Source organism: Telmatherina bonti (assembly GCF_933228915.1).
Source record: "Telmatherina bonti genome assembly, chromosome: 6".
NCBI lineage: Eukaryota > Metazoa > Chordata > Actinopteri > Atheriniformes > Telmatherinidae > Telmatherina > Telmatherina bonti.
This window is the reverse complement of record NC_136624.1, coordinates 30,723,883-30,737,935: the sequence shown is the minus strand read 5'-3', so window position 1 is coordinate 30,737,935 and position 14,053 is coordinate 30,723,883. Positions and strand designations below refer to the sequence as shown.

Here is a 14,053-nt window from a genome sequence, read left to right as displayed (position 1 = left end):
CTCAGCCTTCAAAGTATTAGATTTATATTATTTATTTCTTTACAGTTCTTCTTAGTGGATAAGACTGTAACGGTGTTTGTAAATCAAAATTATGTCCTATATTTGTAATTGCATGAATCTGTGTGCATCCATGAGCAGGACAGTCAGGTCCATCTGACCTAGGGCTGTTATTATTTAATTAATAACAAGCAACCTACACATATGTTTTAAAAATTGCCACGGTAATAAATTGAATAGATGCTATACAACCAAAGAGAAATATAAAATATTACCAAAAGTCTGTATGAAAATTGGAAATGATCTCCAAACACAGTGACTAATGTTAACCAAGGCACAAAATATTACCAGAAAGGAAGAATGCAAAAGAAGAGATAAAAATCTGATTTCTTATTTTATTTGCTTTGTGTTTTGTTCCTAATCTTTTTTATTTTAGATTAAATCTTTAATGTGTCTTTCTTTCCCTTTATGCAATTGGTGAAGGTTCAGACACAGCTTCTAGAGACCTAGTTTTATGTGTATGTGTGTGACTGGTGGGTTTGTAGTCTGATAAGACTTGATGGTATAGATGTTTTTCATTATTATGTTTTTAATGTAAAGGACCTTGCACTGCATTTCTTTTTATGAAAAACAATCTTTGTTGATCAATTGATTGATTGAAAATGACCTACATGACACAAACCAACCATGAAAAAATACAGCTACACAACTGCATAGAAACAAAACTAGAAAGTGAAGATAAAAAAAAAATCTAACAACTGACAAAATAAAAATAAAAAAAATTAAATAGGGTTATAAAACACAAAATAAAAACAAATATAAGTAATTGGTCCAAAAGTAAATACTGATGAAGAAATACAACATCTAATGTCTGGATTGTTTGTAGTTTTTTATCTGAGTGGTTGTCTCAGAAGGATCAGCTCAGAGTTTTTATAGGCTCATTTCAACAGTACTTTTTTACAGTTGTGTTTTTTTTCAGAACACATTCAAGTTAAATACTCTTTTTCCTCATAATTTGTGTCCTTTTTTACTTTGATGTCTAATTTCTGCTTCCTTCAAAAGTACATTTCCTGAAACAAGTGTAGATTTTTAAAAAAAGAAAAAAGGTTAGTCAGATTGTTTTAAAAACATGACTATGCCTATAAGAAGGATATTCCAAGGAAGAGCTTGAATGAAACTATGAACTGTAACTATAACATAAAGCCTTGTGTGGAGTCTGTGTTCGATACAAATTTCATTATGTTTTTTTTTTTTTTTTTTGCATTGTGTCAGTGTGGCCTGAAACAACTTCATACAAACTTTAAGGTCTCATCAAGTGACATGTTTCCCAACAGATGTGACAACTTTCACTGTTAAAATATAGCTTTATTAGTTTTATTATAACATAGTTGCAGCATTTCTGCAGACAGTGCTAACCATGGAGATGCCCACTGCTCACACACAGACACACACACACACTGTAAATAGACACAATTATTCAAAAAGTGAAGACTCAGGTATGAACTAACGTCTGATATCTCTTGTGTATTGGGACACCCTCCTAGATGGAGAAGGCATGTCAGGGACAAAAAAACAGAACAGGTAATGTGTTAAATTAGAGAAATATCAGTCACAACATCACAGGGAGGAAAAAACAAGGAAAGGTACATTGAAACCACCAGGAGATAAAATAAATGCCCTGTATTTTTTTCTCCTTTGTCTCCATTTTCAGCAGGAACATAACTCAACAACACTAAACGATGCATCATTGCAGATAAGAATCGCAAAACATCAAATTTTGCATCAACAAAGACTCAGTTTGTGATAAAGCCTCAATGCAGCACATTAAGTTTGAATCTGTGTTAAGAGTAGGTGATGTGTGATGCTTAGGGAACTTTCCATTTACAAATACAAAGCGATTTCTGTGAAGTGTTAGAAAAGCCAGCAGGAGCAGACTGAGATAAATGCAGATGCAGAGACAGCAAAGACTCAATATGCAGCAGCAACATACTCAGCTATGAGCTTAGTAATGATAATATGAGTCAGTGTGCTTTGCTTTTCTCGTGAGAGAAGTAAACATTGCTCTACTTGACTTGAATTTTAAGTATTCCTAAAGAATGATTGAATGAAAGAGAAAGTCAGTTTTAAGAGTGCAGTATCCAGTTAAGAAAATAATACTCTCAGTAACACACAGTAGTTTGGTCCCACTGCATGGGAAGCATGTAGAGGTTCAAAGTATTCTCTCGGCTGTGAAATAATGGCACCGTTATATGTATTGCAACCACAGATATGCCTCTCTGTTACAAAACTCCACATTTTCTCTAAAATCCTTTTGGTTTAAGTTAGTTTGGCTAGAAAAAAGGTTTAGCTGTAGCTGCAATTCATTTAATATCAAAATCCTTTAAAGCACATGCAGTCAGTCCATGTAAGTTATTATTGCTTTAAGTTTACTTTTAAGAACAGCGTCAAAGTTTGGTCAGCTAAATATTCTGGTTGTTTGTAACTTCTAAGTATGATGAAACTTTGCAGGTTTTTATTTATCAATTTTTTTCAGTTTTTGATATATTTTTATTTCTTCTTTAACACACAATAAAACTTCCTACTATTTCAAGAAGCTGTGAAAGCACTGGCATCACATGCATGCTGCAGTCCTGCAAACTCCATGAAAACACCGCCAACACTGGCCTGTTTCTTTCAGATGGCACAGAATATGTTTCTTCCAACTTTAGTTCCTCACCTTTCAAGCTTTACCATACATCCCTGCAGTAGACGGAAGCAGACTACAGTGTGTGTGTGTGTGTGTGTGTGTGTGTGTGAGATACTGATATTGTTAGTCCTGGTTCTCACAGATCTGTGGGAACTCCTTGTAGATCTGCTGTACAATTAGCTTATCCATCTGTTTGGCCGTGGCGCTCCCTTCATCTTCTCCTGGATCTTCCTCCTCCCTGAGAATCCTCTGCAGAGATCCCTGCAAGTCAGTCAGGCGGTGCTGGTGCTCGAGGTAGTCCGTCGAGCGCATTATAGAGTGCATGAGGGAGAGATATTCCATCCGCAGCTTCAAGGGCAGAGAAAAACAGCAAGTATTATCACTGGTAATGTTTGAGATTCAGGAAACTGTGCAGACAGGCGGACGCCTGTTGAAGTCACTAACTGGGCTCAATCGCAAACAAAACTTGCTAACCAGCATCTCCAGTAACCTCCAGTCAACTCTGTGCCACCTCACCTTGTCTCCAGGTGAAAGATCAGATATCTGTCGAACAGCAATGTCGATCATCACCATCATGTCAGTGCGGTAGAAGATGTCAGCAGTCTCTCGGCTGGCAAAAACATCCTGCAGAAACTTGAGCACGGAGTGTGGTGCAGGAGGAGTGTGTTTGAACATACACACAGGGTCATCTGGAGTGTAAACAACAACGGATTTTATTATGCACAAAATTAGAGACATATGAAAAAGACATTGGAATCAATAATCTTCTGTATTTTACCGCCTCTGTTGAGGAGCAGCAACACTTTCTCTGACAGGATCTTGACATTTTTCTGCTTCAGCTCCTGCATTATGACGTTGTTACTGGGTGCTGATTTGACACAAACATCCAGAGCAAAAAGAAATGAGGATAAAACAAAGAAAGCTCTGAAAACTTATGCATTATAAATTAAATCAAATTTATTTGAAGAGCACCTTTCAGGCATGAAGCAGCACAAAATGCTTCACATATAATAAAACAACAGAAAATATATATATATATATATATATATAGGCACATGTAATTATTCACACACGCAGACAGACACACTTCCCAAACCCATGTTGCATAGCACAACTCTAATAGTAAATTTCTGTCTCCTTAACCGATAATAAACTCACAAATTTATAAACTCGATCAACTCAACCTAACTAAAACTCAGAAAAAGAACAAATTCGTGGCCTGCAGCAGCAATAATGTTCTTCAGCTTTTCCACCATTTTCATGTCAAGCAGCTTTGAATATTTGTCAGTGCTGTTCTCACCTGTGTGATGCAGGTTAAAGGCCAGCAGGAGGTTCAGGAAGATGTCAGGCAGCTGCTCTGTGGGATCAGAGGGAAGTCCGTCCTCCACCACACCCAACAGAAACTGTACAAAGTCAGCATTCAGGTGTTCTGAAAGCACAGAGGGGTGTTGTTGTTCCTGCTCACACCTTCCTGCTAATGCAGCTTATAAATCATACATGTCAGCTTCCAGCCACAGGCAGTAAAGCCAAAAGCATTTCAAACCAACAATGACCAGGAATATGTACAATAAGTGTATCTAACACCAAACAAAGTTCCCCAAAACACAGGCATATAAATATATAATATAAACAAATAAAAATCTGTCATACCGTAATGATGATATGGCACCTGCTCACCCATTGAGAAGATCATAGTAAGTACCAAAGCTGTGTAACACACTTTCTGGTGCTCTGGTGAAAAAACAAAGACAGAAAAAGAGAAGTTCATTACAAACAACAACAGAAAACTCAATCAGTTTTGACTTTCTACCAATGTAGTTCAGAAAAGTTGGGATAAAAACAATCAATGGCTAGAAAACTCATGTAATGTGCCAGTTTGTTTTTCACAAAGTGTGCATGAATGAGGCTGAAAACTAAAACAAATCACTGTGACCTTCAACTCTTTAGGTGGCATAAAAACCATAGACATATATCCACTGCCTGGCCAATAGAAATGCCACTTTCCAACAAAGATTATACATTTATAGTAATTTTATGAAATGTGACAACAAGCATTTCTGACCAAAGTTGTCTTCATTTTTCACTTTGATTATGTGCTGATGATGGGACAGCTGGACCACAGCAGCACATCCCAAAGACTCTCAGTGGGATTAAGGTCAGGGTGAAAAAAATCTACAAATGAAAAATAAAACCCCAAAACAAACAAAAAAAAAAAAAAAAAAAAAAAAACTGTCCGCTTGACTTGATATATTGAGCATATAACTTTGTTGAAACTAAATGAGAAACTAATCACTATGTTAGTTAGGAATTTATTAGATAAAAAACAAACAAAATAAATATCCATCACTGCATGACTTTTCAATAGCAATTGCTTGGTTCTACACTGATTGGGACTTTTTGTTGCCCAGGGAGTGTAAAGAAAAAAGCTGGAAGTTGTCATCAGTTGTCAGACATGAAACCAAATTATAAGCAGCAGTGCGGTGCAATGCCACATAAGGCCAGTAGGTGGTGCTACAAATCCCCAAGATTAGCTTTACTTTTCCAAACAGACAAATAAACGCCAGCAGCAACATTACCTCCTTGGAGGAGTTAAAAAAAATTTACCCTGTAAAGAAAAAAAGCCAGATTTCAACAGGAAGTGTAAAGTTGAAAAATGTCTTGCAGACAAATGATCATTTTAAGTTACAAATAATCATAAATGTTTATTAACTCTGTCATACATGAATTAATGAAAAACCGTGCAACATTTTCTTAAATACAATATTTTACCTCTACAGACATATGCAATGACACTTTTTTTGTTTTTGCTGATATTTAGAATTTATCATGGTTCATGATTTATTTTAATGTATTCTATAAAATAATATATAATCATAATTATATAATGTCAATCCTCTTTAAAATATAGCTTCATCTTTTTTTTTCAATTTATCACAAAGGCAAACTTGTATAATTACACCAGGTTCAAATATATCATATTTTTATTTATTCTCTGGTCAGTGGAAAGGTATTGGATGATTCACTAAAGTGTTTTACCTGCAAAAATACCATCCTCATTCATGAATATGCAAGAAAAAAGCTTGTAAATAGGCGTCCACTACAGGGACACTGTGCATGAAAGGGTTAATTAACAAAAAAAGTTATTAAAAAAGTGAAAACTAAAAGTTCTAACCCTGTGTGTCTGTCTGCAAGTCCCTGGCCAGCTCCATGGGCAGAATGGAGTTGAGGAGGGTGGAGATGAGTGCAGCGTCCAGGCTGCACATCGCCCCAAACACTTTGAGCAGGAGCAGCCGCAAAGACACACGAAGCTCCTGCAACAGCAAACCAGGGTCAATCCGATTTAGTGCTATAATAATGCAAGTTATACACCAGCTGAAGTCAGGTGACCTTCTCAGCTCTGTTAGCATGTTAGGATTAAAGCAAAATATAAAGAAAACTATTTCACACACTATACTAACTCAGCAGGACAACTGAATTAATGGGGACATTTTTATTTTTATTTACCATCTGATAGTAAGATACCAGCGACAGCACATTTTCGTAGTCGTTGGTCTTGCACATCCTCTTGCAAACTTCTGGATCTGCGTCAGTCTGAGGACACAAACGGTAAAAGTTTAACATCATCATAGCTGTGAAATTTCATCCTAACTTAACAGTCTCTGCACACTCAAAAGTAGAGGTACCAGCTTGTACCTAAAAAGGTACAAATGCTTGTCGCTGGGGGTGTACTCTTTTGAGAGACATTTCTGTACCCTTCAGTTCTGGTCTATTTTTGTACCTTGTCAAGTTCAACCTCACCTTTTCAAGTCATGTTTTTTTATGTTTTCACAGGATTAGGCCTGGTCCATGCAATTTAGCAATATTATCTTATCTTTAATCTAGAAATAATCTTCAAAAACTCAAAATACTGACCAGCCATACACTTAGTTTGCAGCATCTGACCTTCATTGCCTGGTGTAGTAAATGACTGTTAAGTAGTACTACTGTCATCACTCAACTCTGCTCTAGTTTGTTACATTACAGCCATTAACATTACATTTTTCAATGCTGCAGGTACCCTTATGGTCGAAATGGTACAAATTTGTACTTTATGTCACTTTGAACCCTTTTCGTACTCTGAAGGTGTGCTTCTGGTCTCTTAAAGACCAGTATTGTACTTTTGGGAGAACATTTCTTTAAAATGTACCTATAGGTACAGAAATGTCCTTATCTTGTACCTCTATTTTTGAGAGTGTGGAAACACCGCGGCACGCAGAAGCCCATCTGAACATCTCACCCCTGATCTGAGTTTTAGAGAAACTGCCAGCAGAGAATATTAGGAGTCCGAGGGGTTTTATAGATTCACTTCTTAAACACACGGCTGGATTTGTAGAGTCGTCTGAGCCCCTCTAATCCCATCAGACATGTCTGGTATTTACACACAACATCTGGACAGGTCCTGTGTCTTTCCAACCAAACATCCTGCTTCTGTTCACTGCAACTGAACACATTTCAGCGTGAGATCAGAAAACGACCCACAAGCAATAAAAGCTGATGTTTGTTGAATTTTCTCCAGCTTTGTGCACTGCAGCTTGCTGTTCTCAGGTTACCTACCCTGCTGCCTTTTTGATATTTAATACCTTAATGGCCAAGAAACATTTAGCAAACGCAACATTTTTACATATTTAAGAGTGATAAATATCAGTGAAATCTAACACTCTGCTGAGTGTTTGAAATAAAAGGTGTTAAGATAAAAAGTCACTAAAACTTATCAGATGTTTGTTTTTAATTATTATTATTCCCATTTATTTTCTGACACTAATTTACTCCCTTGACTTTCTGTTTTGCTGTAAAGCACTTTAGATCTTTGTCAAGTGTTCTTCTCTTTTTTTTTACCAGTATCTTCAGCAGCTCCTCCAGATAGCAGGAAATGAGAGCGTGGTCTTCGTGAAGTGCCCAGCTGCGCTGCTGCGAGTCGTCACGGTGACGGGCAAGATCGCCAAAGATCACCTCCAGGCGCTGTTCGTCGTGGCACACTTGACCCTGCGGCAGCGCAGCGCTTAAGTCCTGCAGAGGCAAAAACCCAGTCGCACACCTACATATGTTATAACTTGTAAAACTACTTTAGAGAAAACTAATGTTCACATAAAAGTTAACTTATCAAGAGGAAACATATAATTAAATAATAAATATAGTTTATGTTTAAATATAGACATGTTGGAGGGATGAGCTTGATATGAGAACATTGTTCTGCTGTTTATCTAAAGCTGCACTGATGGAAATTTTGCACACCGGAGGGCAGTCCAACTAGCACTGAACGTCACAGATATGTTGTTTAATAATTGTGAGTAGCTCTGCGTAGATACACACAGTCGGCCAATGAGATGAAAGTGTGTATTGTCCTTTTGTCTCAACTCAGTACTAAAAACACGATGATTCAGTTGACGTAACTGTTTTTATTCTCCTGGCTTTGTCGGCAGTGTTCAGAGCTTTTTCACTCACAACTACTGCAAATGGAAAACAGAGGAAATCCTTAACAAAGGGGTGTCCAGCTCCGGTCCTTGAGGGCCACAATCCTGCAAGATTTCCATGTATCCTTGCTCCAACACACCTGACTCAAATCAATCAGCCGTTGTACAAAACTTCATTGGCTTTTGGATCCATTTAATGTGAGCCAGCTGAGTTGGAGCAGGGATACATGGAAATGCAGGACAACAGAGATTGAGGACAAACTTTGGATACCCCAAAAACAATTCAAAATAAATCAGTACATGTTAATTTACTGAATATCTGCTTTGTCTTTGTTTGGATTTGGATATTTATTTCTACACACACAAGTGTGTTTGTCTGCACAAACTGTTGATAGCATTTTCAATCATCTTGATGAAGAGGTATTTAATGCACATAGCTTCTAATTTTATACAGCATGGAATCTATAAAGTCTAAATCAATCTGATATCTAATTTATAGGTTGGATCAGGCATAGAAACATGTGTCCTGTTTATGGGGGATCAAAAGCCACTCAGTGTGGCCTCACAGCTGTGTTTGCTTTGACTGAGCTACAGGGTGTATTTTAGGTGAATGTTTCACAGTCATGAGCATAAAGGGTTAATTAAATGAACGTGGTCACAGATGAGTGCTCATATGTCAGAATGTAAATAAGGGATGCCGCCAAAAGCTGTCAGCAGCTGTGATCTGAGGTTAAGTAACACACTTCCCGTAGTTAAGCTTCTTTTGCCCAAAATAAGAAAAAAAACAGTAAGTGTTGTTGTTTCGAAATGAAGGAGGCGTGTGTGTGTGTGTGTGTGTGTGTGTGTGTGTGTGTGTGTGTGTGTGTGTGAGGGGCTTGTCAGCTGAATGCACACTGAGCTGTAACTGTAAACTGGTAAAGCTGAAGGATGCTGAGTTGATATGCTGTAATAAAACAAATCTGACCTTGCTCTCAACCAGAGAAAGGAGGACTTGCTCCAAAGCGGACGAGGCTTGAGGTAAAGCCGTCTGCAGATGACCGACCACCACGCCGACAGCGACTCGCGACAGCTCGTAACTCAAGCCCGTGTTCTTCCGTACCATCTCAATCAATTCAGCTCCAATAGTCATGCGAAGTGGCTTCGAGGTAGTAGGGCTGCCAGGAGGGCTTTCTACAACAGATGGGGGGGCAACAGGCCATTCTGTTTCTGGTGGGTCCTCCACAGTGAGCTGGACAGGAGCGGCGGGCTCAGTGCACTGTGGAGGCTGGGGTGCTGGGCTCTTCTTTGCCGGAGCTGGCAAAGGAGAAGAGCCAGACGCCGGCGCGTCTGGAGGTGGTGCAGGGGCCTTCACACGGGACGGCACAGGAGGAGGAGGGGTGCTGGAAACACTTGGCAGACTGACATCAGAGGAGACCAGGGAGTGGGAGGAGCCAGACTCTAGAGAGGTGGTGCTGATAGAGAGGGAGGGTGCAGGGGACGGAGGAAGAGAGGACACTCTGGAGGGGACCTCAGGCTCTGCAGAGAGGGGAGAGCTCCAGTTACAGAGAGAAGTGAGAGTGAACAGGGGTGACCTGACTAAGAATAGAGTGTTTGTGAATCATGGAGCTGCAGCAGGTAGCATCAGGACAAACTGTGCCATAGCGTGCCGTGCATGGGGGGGTGATGGGTGGAGGATTTTAACTATAACTTACCAGGACGCCGGTTGTTTCTTTGCTTTTCAGGGGGAGGTGGCGTGATTGGAGCAGCACGTCGAGGCTGAGGTGGGATCTGCAGGAGGGGGACACAGGCAGGACTAGATTACCAGACCCACAAAAACTAGATTACCAGACCCACTTGAAATGGTTTAATTTTTAATTCATTGAAAATATGTCATAGACTTTGCAAGGCAAATTAATAGATATCCAAAACAATCATTTAGAGTGTTTCTTTCTCATTACTCTATATGGCAACAATAATCTTTAATCAGCAATGGTTATACACATTATTCTCTAGATTCTTGGGTAATTTTAAAGATAAAATTACATAAATGACTGAAATCAATATGGTTGTTAAAGTTATGTTTGCCTGTTTAGATCCACATTATTTACGGTCATGTGAAAAAAAAAAAAAAAGTACAATTTCTGTTTTACGTCAAAATTTTTTAGGTTTTGTCAGGTCATAAAAAATAATTAATTGACCCGTTTGATTAGCAAGTTTCAGCCAAACTTCAGCTGTCATACAGATGATGTCGCATTTGAATCAAGGATACTTGTGTATTACAGGAGAGTTTAGGGTAAAATCTATGTCTGCAAGGTTCAACCATGAGTCCAGGTCTTCTGGTTGCAAATAACCCAAAATTATTGCACCTCCACCAACTAGATGTTGTCGTGGTTTTGGGCATTATAGACAAACATCTCCACTTTAGTCTTGTTTGTTCTGAAGAACTACATTCCCTGATCTGTCACATTGTTTACAGAGAAGAATATTTCCCTTCCAAAGGAGAAATATTCGCCTTCCACACAAGACGCTCTTGTTCAATTCTTCTTGAGCTGTTCTTTGATTAACTTTTATATTCAACATGTTAACTGATGCCTGTGGAGTCTGTCGTTACAGTTGCTGATTGACAATCAATCAAATGAGTCTGACTGGCAGCAGCGGCTTCTTCTACTCTTAACTCCAACGGAAGCAGAATAGATGCTCTTCACACAAAACTTATTTTTTGGCAAATGAATATTGAAACATAAGTAATATGAATCATGTTGTTTATCTAAGGTTGCATTTATCTCATTTTAGATATGGAACAAATGATTTCTTTTTATTATGTGCGGATACCCATAACCCTAGGATTTATGCATTAGTAATGAGTATGTCACCCTCTTAAATTTATACATCTTTGAAGCTTCAAATTCAAGGAAAAAATTCTTAAATGTTTAAATGGAAGTTACAGTGTAAAGTGAAATTGTAATAAATATATACATATAAGTTTATAAATATAAACTTTGTGAGGCACCTCTTTGTTGAATAAATAAATGATAAATTTGTCAATATGTCTTGTTCCCTCCGACTCTAACCATCCCTGAGTTACCCAAATCAAAGTGATTTGAAAAAAGATCAAGCATAGAGTATTTTAATAGTATTTTCTAGTCGTTGTCATGGTGCTGTGCTTGTCTTAACTGCATTAAAATGGCTACATCTGTGAAGATGTGAATATCAGGTAAAACTACTCAGCCCTGCAGAGATCACTGTTGTTAGCTTTGTTTCTTTGGCTCTGAGTCAAAACAGTTTTGTTCTCTATGAACACTGATGTCAGTGTCCATTTCATACGTTCTGGCTCAAAATCCCAGTCATTCCTAGTCAGATTCATCATCTATGCAACAAATACTGAAACTGCGACAATGATATGAAACAGCAGCAGTCGACGTCACCCAACTCCACATGGTGACAGTAGAAACATAAACTCAGTGAAAAACAGAACCAGACTTTAACCATTCTCATTTGATAAAAAATAAATGAATGTCCTGATAAAAAACATAAACAAATGCCGACTTTTAGTATTTAGTGTTAAACTGTGATTTATATTAAAATGAAACAAATATAAACTGGCAATCACATGAGCAAAGTAAATGATGGCATACATACGGTGCTGAGGGGGAATTTGTCAATGATGTAAGGCTGGACGGTACAGTCTGTCTGAATTAAAGTTGTTATATTTTTGTTTTTTTTCCCTTCAGTTTTTATTTTTTCATACATGAAAGATACTTTGTGAGGTCAGCTGACTCACAATGAAGCATTAGCATGTGCCTCCTCTAACTTATTGTGTTGACTAATTTGACTAAACACACAAGGACCTTGAGCTTGTTCAGCGCATCGGTGTTACTTGGAGCTGACAGGATAAATACACATCCACAGATACAAATCTTTCTATTCTCAGCCCAAAACAGATTCATCTGATTGTTCATGCATCATTTACAGAGCACAACATTTAAAGCAGCTTTGTGGCGCAGTGTGTTTTCATGCATATAGAATAAGTTTGTCACCTGATAGAGACCATGCTCTCCATGCATGCTGTCCATACTCCCCGACAGAGGCACGCTTCCCTGCCGTCCATAGTCCCGGTTAAGGCCGTTAGGTGGAGGCGGGGTTTGACTAAGAGATATTTCGCTGCTGGAAGATGGGAGACCTTGTTTGTGTCCGGTGGAAGAGGAACTTCGCCGAGCGAGGGTTTCCTTTCTGTGATGGATCAGCTTTCTGTGACACAGGGAAACATCAGTTCATTAAGCATCATCACTGTTTTAGGCAATATCATGTATTTTTTAAATTCACTTTTGACTCACTGTAGAACATCTCGTTGCTCAAGATTGTATTTGCCTCCATTCTTTAAGGCCACATTATGGATCCCTTCAATTGCTCTGTCAATAGACTGCAGCACCTCATCCTGCTCTGGAGCCTGCCACAAACACACAGGAGAAAAACGGAGGAAGAAGAGATTAAATTTTCATTAGCATGTCAGCATCTACAGCTATTAAACTTTTAATTTAACAGAACATGGCTTGAAGACATGTGTGGCTCCGGGCAGAAACAAACTAGGGCGGTTATCTAACAACAGCCTTTTAACTAGAGTCACACACGCTCATTAAAGCTCCACAGCCAATGCCATGAAGTTCAGGAGAGTACATTCTTCTCCTCCCAATGAACAGACGCCTCAGATGTACACATGACAACATACAAGCTCTGACTAGTTCACTGGAGTTCTGCATCTTCGGAAAGTCTCATCATTACTAAGCTTATGTGGGTGTGACTGAGAAGAACCCAAAGCTGAGAGTGTGCATTTAGCTTACTCATCAAACAAGAATTCTGGACAATAAAATAGATGCACAGTCATGCTTCTCCTTGGAGCTGTCCTGTTTCTTCCCATTTTCTGTTTTGTGCTTTGACATCCTCTCTTTTCTGTCTCATCATCTCCTCTCCTGTCCCATCCCATGTCCCCTCTCTAGCTGCAGTGCAGACAAACCAACGTCCATACATCATGGGATCTTACCAATAATTCATTATTTCTTTGATAAGCATGCATTTTCTACCAGAGAAGTCAGCCTCAACAGGGGCCTGCGTTGCAGCACCACAACCGCACTGGATCTGTCTGTCTCGATTTTCTCTCTTCCATCAATTCAGCCCTCAGTGCATTCACTGCATTTCACTTCCAAACGGGTTACAGCAATCACAAAAACTGCATCCATCTCAACAATCACTGGGACCAAAATGGAAAAAACAGGATTAAAATGTGGTTTTACCTGTATTTTTTCGATATACGAAGCTGGGATGTAGCCTGTTTCCCCGGAGCTGCAGCGGGACCCCAGCCACCAGTGTTTGTTGCTCCTCTCCAGGATTAGGAAGCTTTCTCCGGCCGCGAAGTGTAGCGAGTTGGGCTCCGAGGATCGGAAAGCATACAGAGACCGGTACATACTTTAAAAATACTTTGACACGACGAAATTTCCCGAAACAGCCAGCGTAATTCTATCTGAAGGAAAGAAGAGCCGGGCGGTAAAATCTGCTCTGTTGAGGGGTGATTTAAAGAGACTAGGAAGGCATGGCTTCGGTGTATCGCTGATGTCTATTTACAATGTAGCTCGGATCATCTGACCTAAGCAGAACCAGCAATGACCGCAGGGGGCGCTGTTTCCCCTGAACACGCCCGCCAGGCATTTTAATCAAATGCAGAGCGTGGACTAGTTTTTACTTTACCTTACCTACAGACAATGCAAAATCAGAATTTTTCCTTCAAATATTTTCACAGTTATGTTTTTAGTTTTAATAAATAACGTAGTGGAGACACAGTTTGTTTGTAAATTATGTCTTTTGCTGGCCATGCCAAACCCTTGTCATTAATGGTTAATATCAGTACTAATCATAATAAATTTATTACAAATATCTAAATACATTTATT

The 14,053-nt window shown here is 38.9% G+C and overlaps 1 protein-coding gene across 2 annotated transcripts; it reads right to left on the bottom strand.

Moving 5' to 3' along the window:
• Positions 1–1,355: 1,355 nt before the first annotated feature.
• Positions 1,356–13,717, bottom strand: nckipsd (NCK interacting protein with SH3 domain). 2 transcript variants are annotated; one of them, XM_079242532.1, is made up of 13 exons: positions 13,401–13,717; positions 12,447–12,559; positions 12,150–12,360; positions 9,825–9,900; positions 9,098–9,648; positions 7,559–7,729; positions 6,188–6,274; positions 5,856–5,994; positions 4,334–4,414; positions 3,984–4,112; positions 3,462–3,551; positions 3,200–3,372; positions 1,356–3,031 (listed from the first exon to the last, which is right to left on the bottom strand). In XM_079242532.1, the coding sequence occupies exons 1-13, from the start codon at positions 13,569–13,571 to the stop codon at positions 2,807–2,809; spliced, it is 2,217 nt and encodes a 738-aa protein (XP_079098658.1). In that variant the 5' UTR covers positions 13,572–13,717; the 3' UTR covers positions 1,356–2,806. The 2 variants fall into 2 exon arrangements, with proteins under 2 accessions (XP_079098658.1, XP_079098659.1); XM_079242533.1 differs by having other exon boundaries at positions 4,361–4,414.
• Between the last annotated feature and the right edge of the window lie 336 nt (positions 13,718–14,053).

Excerpts from the sequence above, each read along its gene's own strand:
- nckipsd (XM_079242532.1), bottom strand. The coding sequence starts at position 13,571 with ATGTACCGGTCTCTGTATGCTTTCCGATCCTCGGAGCCCAACTCGCTA. Across the intron at positions 12,560-13,400 it reads CGTATATCGAAAAAATACAG|GCTCCAGAGCAGGATGAGGT; the intron begins GTAAAACCACAT and ends TGTTTGTGGCAG. Across the intron at positions 3,032-3,199 it reads ATCTTTCACCTGGAGACAAG|CTGCGGATGGAATATCTCTC; the intron begins GTGAGGTGGCAC and ends CTGCCCTTGAAG.